The sequence below is a fragment of the Mytilus edulis genome, chromosome 13 (assembly GCF_963676685.1).
Source record: "Mytilus edulis chromosome 13, xbMytEdul2.2, whole genome shotgun sequence".
In the NCBI taxonomy this organism is placed as follows: Eukaryota; Metazoa; Mollusca; class Bivalvia; order Mytilida; family Mytilidae; genus Mytilus; species Mytilus edulis.
The window spans coordinates 60503003-60525983 of NC_092356.1; the positions used below are offsets into that span (position 1 = coordinate 60503003).

Here is a 22981-nt window from a genome sequence, read left to right on the forward strand (position 1 = left end):
ATATTCCATACATGATACTGATGGGGAACAAGGGATCTCTCGATTAAGGTTCCGCTTAAGTCAAATTTCAGTAAAAAATAGAGGGACAAACACCAAGCAATCATTCCTTAAGTATGAGGAATATGACCTAGAAATTTTTCATACTTTCAAAAGTTTAAACAGACTTTCTGTCTGTCGTGTTTATGAATTGTGGCTACTTATAGAAGTAGTGTTAGCTTCGATTTTATTTGAAAATAAAATGTAAAATTTCCAAAAAATGCACACCTTTACCAGAATGACTTTACATTATATAATACGCATATGGTGTTTCTCAAGTTTTCTATTGAGGGCAAGCGGAAACTCTTTTTAACTAAACATGCGAATTTTAAGAGATGTGTTGATTTTCCCTTCGTGTCTCGCTGTTGTTGACCACGCCATTTTGGAAGATCACGGTATGCTACAATTTCGTTTGCATACGAGAGATCGAATAAGAAATTATTATTTTCCTTTGTTGTTAAATACACATGTGATATGTAACCATCGACCAGCATTTAATAAGTGCACTTTTTGGGTAGCGTGAGGACATATTTGAGATTTATTCTGACCACTGTTATCTGTTTTTGATGCTGGTGGAAAGTGAAAGTGAAAGTAGATTATTGCGCACTTTCGTATTTTTGTTTTACTTGAACATTGGTAGTTTTTTTGTTTTTTTTCAGTTTATTTTAATCAACAAATAGTTTTCAATGTTTTGGGGAATATTTTCCGTTCATGAAACATCTTTGTTTGTTACTTTTGCTACCGATAACTTTCGATGCAACGATTTCCGGTTTTAAGTTATTCAGCTGATCTTTGACCGCGAAGACGTAAACAGACCAATTATCAGAAGAAATACATATTTTTACAGGTAATACAAACACATACTTGTCAATCAAGTTGGTTCTAACCCTTAAATTATGTTGTATCAAAGATCGCTACAAGATCTGACGATTAAAACCAAATAATTTAACTGATATGTCGTGTCAGCCATGAGGTAATGTTTTGAAATTTTTTTTTTTCCAAACTACATTATTTTTACTATTCAACGAAAATGAGATGATAAACAACCTAAATAATAGTTATTAGTGTATACAGTTACTAAAAAATAGTAATTAAAACCCTATGTTTCCAACACGAAATTATATGGAGGGCCCCAAGTGAAATCCTCTATATTATCCATATAAAAATCGAAGGGAGATAATTTGAATTGTCTCCACTTGATTAAAGTTATACATGCACATGTGAAACTTCAGTATGGGTAGTAAAAAGAAATCTTCGAGAATATTTGGAAAATCTGTAGGCATTTATAAGCGGTTACGCAGTGATAGATATACAGGAAGACCAAAATACAAGATTGTTAAGCGTATCACATCTTCAAAGTCTAGAAATATTTCTTTATGTGTCAAGAGAATTAAGAAAACTGTTTCAAAGAAGACAATTGATAAGAAGCCTGTTTTTATATCACATACACTCTTTGATGACACTGGTTGTAGTGTTAGGCCACCTATTAAACTTAAAATTAGAAAGGTGTTGGACACAAGTGAAAATGGATATCGTATTGTTAATCTAGAATGCTTGCAATCACATGTAACTTCCATCACAATGCATGCATGTCAGTGTTTGAAGGCCATACAATTAGCTTCAATTGGTGAATCTCCCTTGAGTTTGCAGACTGAAATTAGATCTCTAGGTTTAGCAAGTGTTTTATCTGTGCAGTGTAAGGGTTGCAATAAGAAATTTAATTTTGAAACAAGTCCTAAACTACCAGAAAGCAGGAGATATGATGTCAATGTTAGAGCTGTTTGGGGGAGTATTGCCACTGGAAATGGTCCTTCCCATTTGAATGAAATTTTGAGTACACTTAATTCACCTGGTATTTCACAACCAACATTTTCAGCCATTGAACATGATATAGGAAAGTGGTGGAGTAGTATTCTTGACCAGAGTATGTTAGAAGCTGGTCAAGAAGAGCGCCAAATAGCTATTGAGAAAGGTGATTTTCACAATGAGATACCATCAATTACTGTGATTATGGATGGAGGATGGTCCAAGAGAACTCACAAACACAGTTATAATGCGCTTGGGGCTGTGGCTATCATAATAGGGAAAGAGACAAAAAAACTATTGCATATTGGTGTGCGTAACAGGTATTGTTATATCTGCAATTCAGCTGAAAGTAGACAAGAATCTGTTAAGCCACATTCTTGCTTTAAAAACTGGAATCATGATAGCCAGTCGATGGAATCAGACATTATTATTGAGGGATTTAAACAGGCTGAAAGCAAACATGGTTTGCGTTATATGAGGGTTATTGGTAAGTGCAAGTGCAAATAAGATCTATAAATACATATATACATGTACTACATATTTGTACTAAGGAACAGTAAAAAAAAACAACATAAAAAACCTTTTAACCAGGTTTTGAACAACCATGACAACTGGCATTTCTATTTGTATAACTCACTAAATGGTGTCATGATTGATCCAATGAAAGACTTTTTGTAAATAGGTCTTTCTTTGGTCAATCCTGACGCCCTAAGGACTATTAGGTGTGTTATGAATTACAACTGTAAAAAAATTTTTAATATAAATTATCTGACTTATACATTGTCAACCAATTTTTGATGGCAGGAATTTATCATGTTTTTACTATATATTTTGTATCCAATTTTTTATCAATCACATTAAAAGAGTGTTTAGGAATACACCTTTCAATTTGTACAACTGATTTATGATGGATTATAAAACTCTCTTATTAATGTACATATTGAACAGTCTTGTTACAATAAAAAAAAAAATTACTGAAATTGATATGAAGCAAACCACAGTGACTAGAATTATTTATGTGTATGAAAAATTTGTTATAAAAAATATGTATACTATTATTATACATGTTATACCACAATATATTGTATACATTTTTTGTACATTTGTAAGCTATAAACAGGGATTCCCATGTTTTAGATCTTTCTTCATAATATCTTTACTGCAAAAAAGCAGATAACTTATTCAATTACTGATCATGAGAATTCTTGTTTCCTCTTCAACATCATCAACATTGAATTAGCCTTGGGGCAAGGAAATTAAAAATTTTCTACAAATACCATTATCAGGAAAACATATACATGTACCCATCCGCACAGTATGTCATGGTCTCACGGTCATACTAGCATAAAACAAAATGTATTTGGCTGTTATCCTATATTGAAAATATTTGGACATTTCAAATAATTGAAGGAAAATATATTAGATAGAAAATAAAAGTGAAGAGAGAAAAAATTTGGTGGTACATGTAACAAAAATACTAAGGTCAGAGTACTATTTTCTGATGCAGTGTTAATCAATATTGTATATTTTGTGTAATACATTTTGCTTTGATTCTTTCACTAAATACTCAACATGCTCAAATTAGGTGAATGATAATTAGAATGTATTATATTTTTCAGGAGATGGAGATTCCTCTGTTTTTTCAAACATCCGTGAGCAAGTTCCAGTATGGGGTAGATATGTCACCAAAGAAGAATGTGCAAATCACATTTGCAAGTGTTATAGGTCTAATCTGGAGAAACTGGTTGCAGATAACCCTATTTACAAGGGAAGACATAATTTGACAAAGAATGTTAGAATAAGGTTAGTCACTGAAATATCAACAAATTACAAATGCTCTTTAGTATTAAAAAAATAAACATATGAATACATGTAAAAAAATGTATGAACAGGGAGCAAAATTTTTTTTTCTCTCTGGTCATGAACAAATTCACAGTTTATATTGATAATGTTCAATTTACATGATATACACTTATAAAAAAGAAGATGTATGATTGCTAACATGACCAATGAGACTTATGACTCTGCACAATAGACCAAATGACACAGGAATTAAAAACTATAGTTTACTGTATGACCTTCAATTATGAGCAATGCCCATACCACAAAGTTACATTTGTACTTAGTAAAGACCTTGAAATAACAACTTTATATCAATTCATACAAAAATCAACTGCCTTAGTTATTTATGTAAAAGAACTTACATAAAGCAAATATGTAACACAGCAATAAACAACAAAAACAGAATTACAGTTGACCGGGGACAGGAACATACATACAGATTGTGGCCTACCCTATAATATATTTCTTCACATGTTTATAGCTGTTGTTGTTGATTGAGGAAGAGAGATTTTTAAAGTATATTCTACTACAAATTACCTTAATCCTCAGCTCCCACATTTGCTTAGTTTTAGGTCTGAGGACAAAATTCAGTTACTTTAACACAAAATTATTTACTCATGCATGCTGATTTATCTGACATAAAATATATGCAACCTTCTAACCCGAAATTAGGTCACTAACCTATATATATATATATATATAGCTAAACATGCTAAATATTAAGGTCTTCTGACTTGGGTCAAGTTTAAAGTCTGAACTTGCAATTACTTCAATATTTGTACGTGTATGAGATATATAGTCCTGATTTAGTATTGCATGCATAGATGTATTTATGAGAGTAAGCAGGATAACATTCACCAAGAATTAGGCACTGAATTACATTTCATGCTTAATCTTAATGAGTTGTTTTATATACAAGAGAAAATTTTTATTTTGGATGGTATGGTGTGGTCCATACTTGGGGTAATTGTAATCGTTAATCAGCTGTAGTTGATTACAATTTTCCAAGTAATCATTAATATTGTAATCATCTTCGTCCTCGGCATTATCTGAAAAACACATTGGTTTCCTGATAATAACTTTAGTTTAAAATAATTGAATGTATTTTTTTGTTTGTGCATGATTTGTTTAACAAATTCTAATTTAAATATATTTATAAAACCACACACCATACTCATGATACTGTGAAGATTGCTTTTAAACATAATAAAACACACTCTCTTTTATTATTATAATACCTCACAGAATGAAGTACAAGTACATTATATTCTTTCTACTGCTATCTATATATAGTGAATAAGAGATTCGTGAAGGAACCATCAATGAAGTTGTTTGAATAAAAAGTAAAAACACAAAAATACCGAACTCCGAGGAAAATTCAAAAAGGAAAATCCAAAATCAAAAGGCAAAATCAAAAGTCCAAACACATCAAACGAATGGATAACAACTGTCATATTCCTGACTTGGTACAGGCATTTTCTAATGTAAAAAATGGTGGATTGAACCTGGTTTTATAGCTAGCTAAACCTCTCACTTGTTTGACAGTCGCATCAAATTCCATTACATTGTCAATGATGTATGAACAAAACAAACATACTCAAAGAGTAAAAATGTCAAAAATAGGGGTACAGCAGTCAATATTGTGTTATCATCTTAATATCACTATACAAACAACAAATGTAACGAAGAATCACAAAAAGGCATACATCAAATTTAACATACTCATTTTGCTTTTCTTGTACCAATTAATTTATGTATATAAAAAGTCTACCCGTAAAGGAAAGAAGGTTTTCATTGCTGGTGTAAAATTGCGCGTTTGAAATTCCTACAGGTAGACATAAAAATAATTTTGTCGTTCAAAGTATGAAGGTATACATACATGCATAGTCACGTAAAGTTGATATAACAAACAACAGACTCAACAGTAAATGTAATAATAATAAATAAATAAGGTGTGGTTCAAAGTATGACGGGATACATACGTACAGTATCACGTCAAATGTATAAAATAAAAAACAGACTCAACAGAAATTAAAACTATTTTATTGAATGAAATAATGTTGTCATTCATAGTATGTCAAAATCCATAAGTAAGAGTAATTTAAGTAAATGAAATAATTTTGTCGTTCAATATGGGTTGAATATGGGTGCTTGCATGATTATTTTTTTTATACCATATGGATACCAGCTCATTATAATTAAATTTATGATATATTAAATGTGTCATCAGTACATTATTCATTGGGAAATTCTAATTTACAGATCAAATACATTGTTTCCACTAATATTAATCCTGCCATATTATGTATTGTAGGTTAGTTAGTGCTGTAAGATGCGCAATCAGAATGAGAGCAAAGGAGGTGAAAGAAAAGGGTGTAGAAAAAACTGAAGCAGTAAGAAATCTTCGTCATGATATAATAAATTCAGTCCACCATGTGTTTGGAAAACACAGTAATTGTTCAGATTTTTGCAAAGCAAAGTTATCATCCAGCACAACCTTAGATGACAGTATACTGACTTCTCTGCAAGATCCAGATGAAAGTTCAGATATATTTGAAGACCAAGTAAAACTGTGGACTGAGGGAACATCCATTGAGGCACAAGAGGAGACACGTAAAGGTACTCACATAAATTACAGTGATGTTGAACAGTACATTATCCAAGATGTCTGCACTTTGTTGTCTCGAATTAGTGAAAAGGCTGATCGATTGTTGGGTAACAACACAACCAATCTGGCAGAATCTTGGATGCACATACGGTGTAAATTTGACGGCGGAAAGTTATATAACTTATGCAATAGAGGTTCATGGCATGGGAGGTGCTTTGGTGGAGGATTGCGAATGAACTTTGGACCAGAGTGGTCTCCTAAAGTATGGCAAAAAACAACAGCTACCCAACCAGGATTTTTTTTCACACGACATTTTGAGCGTAGTAATATAAGGCTAGCCAACAGCACTAAATATAAGGCTAAATACGATACACACCAAAAGCGTTGGAAGAGAAAGATGAGATCATTAACGATTAGTTGTTCCAAAAAGGCTAGAAGATCTTATGGACCAGAGGCTATTGATGTAACAGAGGATATTCCTGTTACAGATCTAGCTGTACTGCAAAGTGACTTTCTTGAAAAACACATTAATATTTCTGAAATTAAAATCAAAGAAATAGCAACTGCAACAATTAAACAATCTCAATCTGATAACTGGCATTCTGAAAGGAAAAAACGCATAACATGTTCAAATTTTGGAAAAATCATTCGAAGAAGACCATCTATATTGGTAAAGAATTTAGTTAAAAACCTGTTGTACTCAAAGTTTAGAGGAACATTTCACACAAAAAATGGACTTCTGCACGAACGTAGTACTATCGAGGAATATAGACTGAAGAAAGCGGAAGAAAATGTTATTTTAACGGTAGAATCAAGTGGTCTAATTATCAATAATGAACATAAGTTTCTTGCTGGTAGCCCTGATGGCATTGTTATTGTTGGTAATGGTGAAAAGGGATTATTGGAAGTGAAAAATCTTGTCCACTCAAAACCTATAAATTTATTTCAAGCTGCGGCAAATAAAAACTTTTGTTTAGAGATACGCCAAGATAAATTATTTCTGAAACAAAATCATGACTATTATTATCAGTGTCAAGGATTGTTAAATGTTGGAAATTTTCACTGGCTAGACTTTGTTGTACGCACAATAAATCCCTATCAGTTATTTATTCAGAGAATCCAACGTGACCTCAATTTATGGAACAATGTTATGTTACCAAAATTAACCGCCTTCTACCATTCTGCTATTCTACCAGAACTTGCTTGCCCTAGAGAAGGGAAGAGCCCTGGCATTAGAGAACCGGGAGTTTGGGTAAGTTCCAGAGATAAAGTAGCATTAAAATGTATATTTAGAACAGATAAATTAAGAAGATGTGGTATGATTGATAGCGTGACCATTCTTCATCAGAAACCATATGACACAGAATTATCAATTTATTTGATAAAAGGTCACCATACAGCTTTCAACATTGAGCAAAGCTGTCACTGCTTTTTCCAGGCCGTTGTATAGATTGGGAATTGAAATTAAACACAATACACATTTTCAAATTCAACATTTGTGGATTTTTCAAAGTAAAGCATATACATGTATTACATGGAAGGTTAATCTGCATTGTTCATGTTGTTAGCTAATAGTCCAATGTCAACATGGTAAATACTGTTTCAGAAAAGTAAAAATGTAGAAAATTTTATATAGACATACATTGTAATTTATACATTGTTATATACATATAGGGACAAGTTTTGATATTTATAATTTAGTTTCCAGATTAATAAATTATTTTTGTTAATGCAGACTCATAGGTAAGTTAACTATGCAGTTAACTATAAAGATACATGTACAGCTGATGTAGTCATTTTCCTGTATACGTCATGGTATATGAATATTACCATTGAAGAATCCTGAAAATGTAGCTCTCAGTCTAAGAAATTTTATATATACATATGTCACATGTAGTCTGACTGTCATACTTCTAATACTAACAACTACACATATAGAGAGTTATTGACCATGAATAACCCAGTCATTATCATGATCATGACAATAATAAAGTTCACTGAATTATAACTCTTATTTTATACTGTTTTTCAACTTTTTGTTGAGTTAATTTTGATCATTGATTTTTCAGTTTGTATCATCTGTATCTAAAGCTAAACAGCAGTCGTCTAGAAAAACCAGCAAAAGAGCCAGCAAAAAGACATGTGTAAATAACTAAATTGATTCTCATTACAAAAGATTACAGTTAAAATTAAAGGTAATTACAAAATTGTAAGTACATGGAGTAGCTACATCTGGTCGACATGACAAAGAGCTACATTTGCACATATTTTTAGTCATGATAAAACAGAATTTCCTTTTTAAGAATATTCATAGATATAGGAAGATGTGGTGTGAGTGCCAATGAGACAACTCTCCATCCAAATAACAATCAAAAAAAAAAAAGTAAACCATTATAGGTCAATGTACGGCCTTCAACATGGAGCCTTGGCTCACACGGAACAACAAGCTATAAAGGGCCCCAAAATTACTAGTGTAAAACCATTCAAACAGGAAAACCAATGGTCTAATTTATATTAAAAAAAAAACGAGAAATGAGAAACATGTATATATTACATAAACAAACGACATCTACTGTACATCAGAGTCCTGACTTAGGATAGGTGCAAACATTTGCAGCAGGATTAAACCTTTTAATGGATCCAAACCTTCTCCCTTTTTCTGAAACAATAGCATACATGTAACATCACAACATAGAAAACACAAGATAAAATATCAATTGTTCATTTCAAAATAGATTCAGTGGAATAAGCACACATATGTATGCCTGTAAGTAAAATCCAAAGATACAACATACAAACAAATGTATATGTAACAGAACAGTGTCATAAGTCTTAAAGTAACAGTCTCAAAAGGATGGCAAGGGGGAGTAAGAAGATACAAGCACAAACTAGAAACAGATTGAAAAATTAGCACTCAAAACTAAAGCTTGGTCAATACAAACTATAAAAACCAGGGGTGACATCTGGTCCTCCAGAAGATTGAGCTTGTCCTGCTTCATTTTGCTCAGCTGATAAATCTATTAAAAGTTCAGGTCCTGAAGACAGGACCAGTTGTGAAGAACAATAAATTTAATATTAACAAAGCCATATACATGTAGATGATTAACTGTAAAATATTGACATGATTGAGTACCTTTATTAGATTAATTATGAACAGCTGATAACCCTGACATACCATTAAGTTAAATAGGTCTGATTTACATGTATTACTCTTTCGGTGAAAGTCTGTCAAAACCAAGTTACATGTACAGATAGAGCAAAACAAATTATGGTGCCAGTTGTATTTTTTAATACTAGTACAGAATGTACAGTTGTAGTATATATCATGAAAATTCCCAGCCATGTCTGATTTTTCACTTGAAGCATGTGCTAAAGTTATTTCACATACCAAATTTACAATGTTTAATAAAGAACATGCCTTCTTTACTACAGGTATGAACTGCCATACATTGTTTTTCATTGTATATACACCTTTTTCTTTTCAGGTAATACCCTACTTTATACCTTGTGTCTCAAATGAGTTGTTAGAGTAAATGGTTGACATATTTATTAGCAATTGAGGCTAATTGTTGCTGCTAAGTGATGTTTTGGTGAATTATTGGTGTTTACAGTATTAGTTATAGAATATAAAGAATTTGTCTACAAAGCAGGTATGGGTAAAAAAATAATAAAATTGTTTATTTTGGATATATGCATGTAACCATATGACCACAGTAGCTATATGTATAAGTAGATATTTTTGATTCAAAAGTGAAAATATTTGAAAAAAAAACCATCTAGAGATAGTTCTTTTATAAATTATAAAATTATAAAAACATGTTTTTTACAAACTAAACCAGAGAAGTTTCTTGAAAACTTTCTAATAAACATGATGAAGAAATGTAGTAACAAATCAACCAAAATTATGGACATTTCAATACATCTCTTCACTTCAGCTGATATTGTTTTGCACTGCTAATTTTATATAAAATCTATATCGCTTTGGGACAATTATACATGTACCTCATTTGGATTATTGTTCGCAGTTTGATAATAATTACTTCTTTCTTTTTTCCTCTTAAAATTCATAACATGTTAATGTTATAACAATATATACTTTAATGAGCAGTTGATACAGTGTAGTTGCTCATTGATTTGATGAATGGATTAGGGTTCAAAGATGTAAGTTTATACATGAAAGTTCTCTTTTGAATATAAAGGAGTCTTTTTGTACAAGCTGTTAGATTCTTGATGCTTGCTAAACAAAATCAAATGTCTCTTGAATAATTGGAACAGTTTTTTATTTTCCTTGCAAACAAGCTAAGATGCTTTATTTAAGAATTGAATTCTTCTTTTTGTAACTTCATTAGGGTGTAGAAGTGTTGACCGAAGTACATTTTGTATGAAGCACGGAAGTTCCACGCTTCATTCTAAAAATGTGCACATGGTCAACGCTTTAACAAACCTATGAAGTTACAAAAAGAAGCATTCAATACTTATAGCTACATTTTTTTACCTAGAATCATGAAAACACATTTTTATCATTTTTTTAATTCACCTGTGCACTTTTTGTGGGACCTCGTGTTATCATGAATGAAAAGTTTTATAGAGTAATGCAATTGCTTAAGGAATACCATGTGATGTGCAGTAAGCCAATCAGAAAAACGTATTTAAGTAAAACAAACATATACATTTTTTGGTATTGTTATTATTATACATGTACTTTGTTGGTTTTTTATTTAAAAAATATTACATATTGCCCATACCATATATATAAGTAAACCAATCACAGCTTTTTAAATTTAAATACATGTACAAAATGTACTTATAAAGATACTAATGTTTAAAAAAATTATAAGCTAAATTGTTTGTGATAAGAAAGTACTGTTTTACACTGAAATTATTCACTACAGCTGCTTTACTTTCTGTTTCAGAGAATTTTTCATGCTCAGAATAGAAAAGAGACAACAACATTGTGGTTATTCCATGTAAAGATTTACTATAGATCAGGATATTTTACTAGAAAAATGAACAGTAAACATGTCTGAAAGTCTAAGAGACAGCACATCAATCTAGATGAAGAAAAACAGAAAATTACTGATATAAGTTGTGTAATTCTAAGATTTGTTACTTTTATAATTACAGCAAATTTTTGAATATTGTGAACACTAAAAACTGTGTATATATTGAGTTTTCTATTACCTTGTAAACAACCTAAGCTATATGAAGTATTAGTCATCAACGTGTGCTGTATAATGGTTGGTTGATATTCAAAGTCACAACTTTTCAATTCTTATTTCACTTCATGGTCCTTTGTACTCAAACATGTGTATGATTGATTTCATTTGATACTGCTCCATTTGAATTCATAAGTAGTACATGTATGCCAAGTTTTTTCTATACTTTGACCATCAAAAGAAATGCAACATTACTTTGACATTATACTTAGGGCTATTCCAGAAAAAAATGTATGGGGGAGTTGGAAGGCAGTTTTTGTCAGCACCCGCCACCCAGACAATTGTAATTGAGAATTAAAGTGCATTATAGTGAGAAAAGTTGCTCTGATACCCATCACCTATGTATTATATACAATGTGCCTTCCAACCCCCCCATACTTTTTTTTCTGGAATAGCCCTTATGCATTCTTTTTCATTGTCCAAATTTTAAAACCTGCTGACTTTATAAACTCAAATATAAACTTTCAGAATGGTTCTAGAGAAAGAGAAAGAAAGTAAAGTTATTGATTTGATACTTTTGTTTTTTTTTAAATTCAGAGCATGATGAAAATATAATACTGAATTACTGTGAATTAGATTGCATTTTTTCTGCTTTTACTTTATATATTACTTGGATTGAATTTTTCTTCTCATTACAATCTTGTATCTGTATGTCATTCATCATGTATATTTTTTCCTTTCTGTTTTGATAACCAGGATTCCAAAAAATATATAGGTATATTTCTATATAGCCTTGCAAACAAAATTTAAATCAGTCTGAAAACTGAAAAGTAATTTGAAAAAATTAATTTATGTTTTGCTCTTACTCATTGAAGGAAAAGATAGTAATGTTGTTTTTTTTAATTCTTCTATTTATTCAGGAGAGGAAACTGAAAAAGTAGAGACCAAAACTCAATGTTCAATTTTTTATTTAAGAAAAAAGAGAGAACCACAGAATAGATGTATTTAATCTAACATAATATTTACCTTATGGCTAGTCAATCCCCCCTTTTTTTACTTGTGATATATATGATATATTTTTACATCCTGTTATTGAATTTAGTGAAATTTATTATAATAAATATTTTTAGCAATGAATTTGTTTTAATTTTAATGCCATGCTATCTGTATGTTGAAAATGGTATGTTTATGTCCAATATCTTTACAGGTGTGGTCCTCCATACTTTTTATGAAAGTAGTTCCCACATGGAAAAAATGGCTTCTAATTTTGAATTTGCCTATCATGCTTTATAGATTTATACCCATTTAATTATACATTATTTTTAATATTAAGCCTTAGCTTGCCCTAGATAATGATTTAAGGATACTAATGCTTCATTTTTAGGGGAAATAAAGAACTCAGTTAATGTCCAGATTTTTTTAAAACAATGATGGATAAAGTTGCAAAGTTCTTACTACACAATCATTTTTTGGCTTAAGTTTTATGAATAAGTGATTCACCACTAAATTCCGCAAATTTTGATGTATATAATATGGGTATATAGTTCTTAAATCAGTCGGAATTTTGGTTTGAAAAATAAGTTAATTTTGACTTTAGCGGAACCTTAAATTTATATCAATTTTTCCGTTTTGTGTTATAAATTTTTTTTTTTGAATATTAAAATTGCCTTGTGTTTCTTGTCCATGAGCTCTGTGTAACCCTAATAAGTCTTCAGCATGATGGACCTTAAATAATTATAAGAAGATTAGTGTATATACTATATAAATACAATATTTAGGTCAATGTCAGAAAAATGCCAATTTTTTGTATGAGGCTGATGAGAAATTGGGGAAGGGCAAGGTTCTACCGATAATGATATTTTTCTGACATTGACCTAATATTGTTTTTATACTGCAACTTAAATAAATAAATTCATAGCTATTTAAATTGTAACGCAAATGTCAAACTTATTTTCATCCCTTAATGAACCCCTGACTGTGGAAAAAGTGTTCCATGATGAAATTGACATTGCACAAAATATAGCTGTGTTACTATATTTAGGAAATAAACACAACTTGTTGCAGTATAAATAAATTTATAATACTGCACTCGTTCTATTTGAGCGTTCAAAATGCGTTACCTGTATATTTCTATGTCATATACAGTCACTGACCTGATATCACTTTTTCTCATGAATATTTAAATAGAAATTGACGAAATTATTAATTAATTATTCATACGACCTATTCAACCTGTTCTTAGTTCCAATGTATACAACAACATAAACTTATTTCTTTTGCAATTTTTAGAAAAAAAAACATATTTCACTTGTTAATATTTTTGGTTTGCAAACTATATATCATTATGTTTTATGCTTTTTGTTGATATTTTAGTTCATTCTCAAACAAACTTGTTCATCATCGACTGGAGGTAAATGTACATTTCATTGTGCTGTACATTTCCTGCCTGCATGATATGAGGCCTTTTTATAAAAGGGGGAAGTTTCCCAATATTTAAATCAAATAGTTACATACACACTAAACAACTATTGAAAATGTACTTTTTTAGATTGCAGTATAAAGACAATAATAGTGCATTGACTTGACATATCAACGATATAAGGATTCGGCCCGAAACGGGGAAAAAGCTTGACAGAGCTGCGCATTTCCCTGTTTCTACGCCTCAAGTCAATGCACTATCATTGTCTATATATTTGTGACATGTCTGCACAATATCGTTTTCTGTTTAGATTTAAAAGGTAGATGCTGGCATATATCAAGTATAGCTGGCATATATATCAAATATATGCTAAAAGTAGCATCACTTTAAATTCGAGAAGGAAATTTAATTCTGAAAACAAAGAGCTAAACTTTAAAAATTACATTTAAGTATGATATAAACACTGGATTATCTTCCTTACTATAGAAATTTTACAAATCATGAAAGAAAGTATCTGTAATACATCAGTTTAACTTAACAAGAAACATGTGTCACCTATTGTACTGTTTACTTACTCATTCTTAAAGGCTTTTTTATTCTTGGTGTTGTTCTCTGTTTTGTTTAGGTTTACCCCACATCATCTCCATCATCTTTGATTCATATTATCAGATAAAAAGTTTCCCGTTTTGTGAATTTTCAAAAAATACATATAACCAATTTCACAGGTTTAAAATTTCCAGGAAATGAAGTTTTAATTGAAGTGGAGCATATGTATATATTATGGATGTTTGCTTTTCATGTTTTGGAATTTTTGTCAGATTTTCAGAATTCTCTGGTTTTATTCTTTTGAATGCCTTTAAAAAATTTGCCCATTGACCCCCATTTTTCTTTTTATAAATCTTTAACATGTATAATTATAAGCCATCTGTAAAAGTCTTATAAAATCCTTGTCATTTTTAGTAGTTTTTGAGCACTTTAACTGGTGAATGATAAAGCTTTGAAAAATCAAGAGATAAAATTTTCCCGCCATTATTTCATCAGCTAAGATCTTGAAAACAGGCACATTGACCTGTATTTTTTTTCCCTCCTTTGTTTCCTTTAATAATTCCCTATTAATATATAGTATACTAGTGTTATGAAAAGTTTCTTATTTTGTAATAGAGAAGCGAATCTCCTTAATCTACAACATTTAGGTAGTGTCACTTTTACTGTTTTTCAGTTATGTCCCATACATTTCCATGAAAAACTTTTGTTTTAGTGAACATCATTTGTGCGTTTAGTGGCATAGTGACTTCCATTCCCATGCTGAGCGAGTGGTTGGAAAACTATGATGCTATATTGTACGAATTATTCAGCAAAACTATCATAATTGACAATCAGCACTGGTGTCATATTAGAGAATTGTGATTAATTACCTACAGAACAAACAGTTTTTCAATGATGATCACTTAGACACTTGATGAATGTTTATAGTGCAGGGATACAGGCGATCCCCTCTATCTGGTAAATAACGTTATAAAGGCGCGCATAATTGACAAATTTTTCTGTTGAAGGACAAACTGGGAAGAGATCTATTAAATCACCAGCTTTAACTGTGAAAGTACAAGTATTGGTAGAAAATGTTTCACCTGTTAAATGAACTTCATCAAAAAATCAATACCTATACTCATATATAGTCAGTTAGAAATTTAATATTTTGATTCTATATGTTGAATTTATAATGTTTACCAAAACAGGAAACTCTCCTTGTTCTACGCTTAACTCTTCTGTTTTTATTTTAATTTCAGGAGAAGCTTTGCGGTCAGTGTACACATTTAATCCTGTTACCAAGGTGATATACCACCCAGTGGCACAAGCCATAATAACTGGATCAGGTATATTACAGAATAAGTTACTTTAAGAAATGAAATTAAACATTGACATTTTGCTTAAAATGTAGTGATAAAACAAACAATATTGCCTATGAGAGGGGGAATCAAATGGAAAACTACATTGAAGGAGGGGGGAGAGGAACCCCCTCCAGCAAACCACATGTTACCTTTTATGAGTTAAAAAAAAACCAATAGAAGCATGATTGTATTTTGATTTAATGCTATTACAGGATGCAATGTGTGTAAGTTATTGTTTGAAGTTGGAATGAATAGAATATTTTTTTTGAAGGCAGAAATTACACATGACAATTTAAAATCTTTAGTTATTCATTATTTTCAGTGACTACACACAACTACCTACCTTAAATAGTTACAAATGTAGGTTTTAATAAAATTTGACAATAAATAGGAGCAACAGTGCACTTGGTAAGAGTAATAAAGTGTATGTCTGATCATGAATTTTGTTAAATAAAGAAGAAATTCTTCTGAACTTGGTGGTTTGGTGATGCTGTGTTTTTAAAACATCAAATAAGGAGATGTGGCCAATGAGAGAGTGTCCATCAGTGTTGTAACTTTATATGTAAAATCAGAATTTTAATGTCTGCTTGAGACACTGTATATTTTTAGCCTTGATTGTTTGTCATTACTAAAAAATGTGTGTACCGTATGAATGATCACTTGAGTTGTGTCAGATAGAAATTGACTTTATGCAAATGAATATCAATACACCTATTAACTGATTTCAGGTTGAAATATCAATGCAAAATCTGTAACTGTATCCGTGCCAATGCTCGAGCCTATCTCCGGATAAAAGTGGCGGACCACACCTTTAATTAGCAAATACATATATAATAGAAAATCAGAAAAAACAACTTTAATTGCAATCAGCAATTAAAAATAAAGGAGCTTACTATGTTGAACGACGGCTAGAAAGTGAAGCGCTTGAAAAACACCAATATATCGTAAGACAAAATTCAACTTTTGATTGGTCAATTTGTCATGCCTTATGAATATTTATGAAAACGTAACGACAATACAATATTTTCCCGCTTTACTATAAGAACCGCGGGAAAATACAAGTATTACCTCTACTCCATGACTAAATATAACAAAAACACAAATATAAACTTGCCAACAGCCCGTCGAACGTGATAGAAATATACAAAGAAAGGGTACACGATCCCAAATAGGAAACTATAAACCTAAAACTTGAGAAATTTTCAAACGTTTTTCTATGGAGTCTACGATATAACCATCTTTACTTGAGTCAGATTTCCATCTGCCGTGTTTTTTCAGACACCTGTCGCTAATGTCTGCGTTAGCAGCCACTGTGGCACCACCTGATTCTTCATCAATTTATCCCTTTCTGCACCCATTGTATAAAAAAATTTAATCAACGTGTGGTCGTTTGATCTCAGTTCTTCATTGGTTTAAACCCGATTATGACATTGAATTTTCTTGTTTTCCTCTGAATTTCCTATTGTGACGGCATGAAAAAAGGCGTCCATGCCTGATGACGTCACATAGAAAGAACACATCTTTTTGCAGATCAGTCGCAAAGAAGGAATAAATTTGCCTGCGTATTGTTTGAAAAATCATTAGAGAAACAGATTCCACCACCAAATCTTGTGTAATACGATATTTATCCACTCTTGACAGTTAAATTTTAAATATTTAAAACGCTTGGCGAGCCTTGCGTTTTAAATTTGAAAATTTAACTGTCTCGAGTGGATAAAAATCGTATCACACTCGATGCAGTGGTAGAATCTATATTTAACTGTGAAATTTGAGTTGATATAAATACCCTCTAAAACAAACTGATATAAATACCCTCTAAAACAAACTGATATAAATACCCTCTAAAACAAACTGATATAAATACCCTCTAAAACAAACTAAATTTTATCTTTTTCATGTTTGAATGTTCAGAAACCGATCAAAGTCTTATGCATGCACATGTATATGTGTGCTTGTAGAAGGTCGATTTCTATCAACACAGCTCACTTATTGATAGATTGTATATTACTTACGAATATTTGTTTATTTCAGATGGAGGAAAATTGGAGATTTGGGATATAGCATCAGGGGCGAAGATACATAGTGTACATCCTTATGAAGAATCTGTTACTGGTCTGAAGGTAGTGAATATTTTTATCGTTCTGTGCATAATTGTCCGTCTTTCCCACTTCAGATAAAAATGTTTGGTGAAAGTTTTTGGTCAAGATAGTTTTTGATGAAGTTGAAGTCCAATCAACTTGAAACCTAATACACATGTTCCCTATGATATGATCTTTTTAATTTTAATGCCAAATAAGAGTTTTAATGCCGATTTCACAGTATCACTGAACATCGAAAAGGATATCTGATCTGGGCATCTTCATGTATGTTCTATGGACACATTCTTGCCATGGATTATCTCCCATTGACTATGTGCTAAAGCTAAATTTGTCACACTAGTATATTTTTTACTTTCCATGCTTGAAAGAATATCTTTTAATCTGTCAGAACTTAACTTAAAGGCTTATATAATATGTTCTATTGAAAAAACATTTTTTTATCAAAGGTGGTTGACCTATAAACAATATCATTTATAGTACAGATACTCCTTATGAAACTGTTGCACTTGTAACTTTGTATTTTTGTTCTTTAATATCGGGCAGCCAATCTTGGTCTTTTTGATAAACACAAATTTTAAGCATTTTGCATTGAAGACATCTCATTTAACAACTGGTGATTCCCTCAGGGAAGGAAGTTCCACCAGCAATGGCTTCAACTCGTTGATTATAAATGAATTCATCATAAATACCAGACTTAGAATTGTGTAGGCCTGAGGGGTGCCTTGTGTACAAAAAATATTGAGTTTATAGCCATAATTAAACTTTGATATTTGACTAATTTTCATGTCAGTCATATACTTTTTCAAAGATGTTTTCCTCTGAAACTTCTCAACCCTGAGGCACAAATGCTCACATCGTGACTCAAGATCTACCTCCTTCCTATTTTTACAAAATTCATTAAATGTACAGAGTTAGTGCCCTTTTTGACTAATTTTTATGTTTTACCGTTTATCTCAAAATCTACATAGACAGGTTGAAACATTTAATTTCAAACATGATTATCAATACATGATTTATAAAAATGCCAATAGGACTGACACCTTGGAGTTAATGCCTGTTTATATGACAGTTTCCACTTCATTTCTGTAAACAGCAGAAAATTATTAGAAATACAATATCTACAAAAATGCTGAAAAACAATTAGACAACTTTAAGGGGTCTGCAATTAGCTTTAAACCATTTGAACCATGGTTTTTGACAAATTTTCTTGTCTATTGTTATATATATTATTTCAAAGGTGTTCTCCTTTAAAACGATGTAAACAATTTAACCAAACTTGGCTGAATGATCTTAATTAGCAGAAAAATTCAATTAGATATATCTTGTAGTATCATAAAAACGATGATAGATAAAGAAAATATGTCAGTTGCAAATAAACTCAATCTTCATCAAAATAATCTTGTTGCATTATTGTGAATTCTTATATTTTGGTGGGTGCCAATTTTCCTGAATTGAGGAAAACTTACATGTTTGAGGATATGTAATTTGGTGATTGTCAAAGTCTGCATACAAGCCTATAGAAAATTTGTAATTCATTAAACATTTAATTTCGTGGTTCACCTATACCCAAGAAATACACGGAAATTGGTATCCAATGAATAATTATAAATCCACAGTAAATCAATTTATTTTGGGCAAAAATATCAGGTGAGTGATACAATTAGATATACTAAGACATCTGCCCGACCAAGACTGCATCATTCATTATAAATCTATATCCACTGAATTTTAGTTCCATATACTTCTCATGTCTGAGAACATAAATGATAAAAAAAAAATGGTTATATCTTAAACAGCAGTTTGTAAACAGTTTTTATTAGCTCACCTGGCCCGAAGGGCCAAGTGAGCTTTTCTCATCACTTGGCGTCCGTCGTCCGTCGTCCGTCGTCCGTCGTCATCGTCCGTCGTCGTTAACTTTTACAAAAATCTTCTCCTCTGAAACTACTGGCCCAAATCAAACCAAACTTGGCCACAATCATCATTTGGGTATCTAGTTTAAAAAATGTGTGGCGTGACCCGGTCAACCAACCAAGATGGCCGCCACGGCTAAAAATAGAACATAGGGGTAAAATGCAGTTTTTGGCTTATAACTAAAAAACCAAAGCATTTAGAGCAAATCTGACATGGGGTAAATATGTTTATCAGGTCAAGATCTATCTGCCCTGAAATTTTCAGATGAATCGGTCAATCGGTTGTTGGGTTGCTGCCCCTGAATTGGTAATTTTGAGGAAATTTTGCTGTTTTTGGTTATTATCTTGAATATTATTATAGATAGAGATAAACTGTAAACAGCAATAATGTTCAGCAAAGTAAGATCTACAAATAAGTCAACATGACCAAAATGGTCAGTTGACCCGTTTAGGAGTTATTGCCCTTTATAGTCAATTTTTAACCATTTTTCGTTAATTAAAGTAATCTTTTACAAAAATCTTCTCCTCTGAAACTACTGGGCCAAATTAATCCAAACTTGGCCACAATCATCTTTGGGGTATCAAGTTTAAAAAATGTGTGGCGTGACCTGGTCAACCAACCAAGATGGCCGCCACGGCTAAAAATAGAACAAAGGGGTAAAATGCAGTTTTTGGCTTATAACTCAAAAACCAAAGCATTTTGAGGAAATCTGACATGGGATAAAAATGTTTATCAGGTCAAGATCTATCTGCCCTGAAATTTTCAGATGAATCGGTCAATCGGTTGTTGGGTTGCTGCCCCTGAATTGGTAATTTTGAGGAAATTTTGGTGTTTTTGGTTATTATCTTGAATATTATTATAGATAGAGATAAACTGTAAGCAGCAATAATGTTCAGCAAAGTAAGATCTACAAATAAGTCAACATGACCAAAATGGTCAGTTGACCCGTTTAGGAGTTATTGCCCTTTATAGTCAATTTTTAACCATTTTTCGTAAATTAAAGTAATCTTTTACAAAAATCTTCTCCTCTGAAACTACTGGGCCAAATTAATCCAAACTTGGCCACAATCATCTTTGGGGTATCAAGTTTAAAAAATGTGTGGCGTGACCTGGTCAACCAACCAAGATGGCCGCCACTGCTAAAAATAGAACATAGGGGTAAAATGCAGTTTTTGGCTTATAACTCAAAAACCAAAGCATTTTGAGGAAATCTGACATGGGATAAAAATGTTTATCAGGTCAAGATCTATCTGCCCTGAAATTTTCAGATGAATCGGTCAATCGGTTGTTGGGTTGCTGCCCCTGAATTGGTAATTTTGAGGAAATTTTGGTGTTTTTGGTTATTATCTTGAATATTATTATAGATAGAGATAAACTGTAAGCAGCAATAATGTTCAGCAAAGTAAGATCTACAAATAAGTCAACATGACCAAAATGGTCAGTTGACCCGTTTAGGAGTTATTGCCCTTTATAGTCAATTTTTAACCATTTTTCGTAAATTAAAGTAATCTTTTACAAAAATCTTCTCCTCTGAAACTACTGGGCCAAATTAATCCAAACTTGGCCACAATCATCTTTGGGGTATCAAGTTTAAAAAATGTGTGGCGTGACCTGGTCAACCAACCAAGATGGCCGCCACTGCTAAAAATAGAACATAGGGGTAAAATGCAGTTTTTGGCTTATAACTCAAAAACCAAAGCATTTTGAGGAAATCTGACATGGGATAAAAATGTTTATCAGGTCAAGATCTATCTGCCCTGAAATTTTCAGATGAATCGGTCAATCGGTTGTTGGGTTGCTGCCCCTGAATTGGTAATTTTGAGGAAATTTTGCTGTTTTTGGTTATTATCTTGAATATTATTATAGATAGAGATAAATTGTAAACAGCAATAATGTTCAGCAAAGTAAGATCTACAAATAAGTCAACATGACCAAAATGGTCAGTTGACCCCTGTAGGAGTTATTGCCCTTTATAGTCAATCTTTAACCATTTTTCATAAATCTAAGTAATCTTTTACAAAATCTCCACTGAAACTACTAGGCCACAATCATCTTTGGGGTATCTAGTTTGAAAAATGTGTCCGATGACCTGGCCATTCAACCAAGATGGCCGCCACGGCTAAAAATAGAACATAGGGGTAAAATGCAGTTTTTGGCTTATAACTATGAAACCAAAGCATCTAGAGCAAATCTGACAAGAAGTTAAATTGTTAATCAAGTCAATATCTATCTGCCCTGAATTTTTCAGATGAATTGGACAACTGGTTGTTGGGTTGCTGCCCTCCAATTGGTAATTTTTAAAGAAATTTTGCCGTTTTTGGTTATCTTGAATACTATTATAGATAGCGATAAACTGTAAACAGCAATAATGTTCAGCAAAGTAAGATCTACAAATAAGTCAACATGACCTAAATGGTCAATTGACCCCTTAAGGAGTTATTGTCCTTTATAGTCAATTTTTAACAATTTTCATTAATTTGGTAAATTTATGTAAATTTTTACCAAATATAGTTCTCTGTTACTAATGGGCAAAGTTCATTATAGATATAATTGTAAGAAGCAAAATCGTTCAGTAAAGTAAGAACTTCAAACACATCACCATCACCAAAATAGAATTTTGTCATGAATCCATTTGTGTCCTTTGTTTAATATGCACATAGACCAAGGTGAGCGACACAGGCTCTTTAGAGCCTCTAGTTTTGCTTTTATGTTTCAGGTTGTGAATGGTACCATATTTAGTTGTTCTGCTGAAGGAGTTATTTCTATACATAAACTGCAAGATGATCAAATCATTTGTTTATTTGTGTCTGAAAATATAAGATCAGAGAACAATGGACATTTAACACAGAGATATATTCGTGGTTTCGATGTTAGAAATGGTTTAATATATTATGGGGATGATGGAACAAACGTTAAAGTGTTGGACTGGAGAAAAGGTAAACTTTTTTAGACGTAGAATTTTGGAAATTTGTAGAAATTAACGGAAACCACTTTTATTAAAAATTAACCAAGCCTATGGCTGTATTCATGATTTACAACAAGATCTACAGCTCATGCTGGTAAAAAAGTTGTCAGGGCAATAACAATTTCCTGAAAATTAAGTCTGTGATTTTTCTTCTCTACATTGTATAGTGTTTTATTCCATATTGATAGAATTTTAATAGGGTTTTCTATATGAATTTGATTTTTAATAATAAAAAAAAAAAAGAAGCATA

The 22981-nt window shown here is 31.6% G+C and overlaps 2 protein-coding genes across 3 annotated transcripts in view; both read left to right on the forward strand.

Moving 5' to 3' along the window:
- Window positions 1-22981, forward strand: part of LOC139500721 (POC1 centriolar protein homolog B-like) — a 126620-nt gene that overhangs the window by 15104 nt on the left and 88535 nt on the right. Inside the window, exons 7-9 of the mRNA XM_071289558.1 lie at window positions 15655-15741; window positions 17788-17876; window positions 22483-22702. Coding sequence (XP_071145659.1) covers window positions 15655-15741; window positions 17788-17876; window positions 22483-22702 — 396 coding nt within the window. The remainder of the gene's footprint in view (window positions 1-15654; window positions 15742-17787; window positions 17877-22482; window positions 22703-22981) is intronic.
- LOC139501806 (uncharacterized) lies at window positions 43-12585 on the forward strand. Of its 2 annotated transcripts, XR_011658662.1 has the most exons (6): window positions 43-2329; window positions 3462-3645; window positions 5999-7544; window positions 8362-8487; window positions 9778-9942; window positions 11206-12585. XR_011658662.1 is itself a non-coding variant. In XM_071291024.1 (5 exons), exons 1-4 carry the CDS (start codon window positions 1270-1272, stop codon window positions 8446-8448), a joined length of 2877 nt encoding a protein of 958 aa, XP_071147125.1. In that variant the 5' UTR covers window positions 43-1269; the 3' UTR covers window positions 8449-8487; window positions 11206-11335. The 2 variants fall into 2 exon arrangements, 1 of the variants encoding a protein (XP_071147125.1); XM_071291024.1 differs by lacking the exon at window positions 9778-9942 and having other exon boundaries at window positions 11206-11335.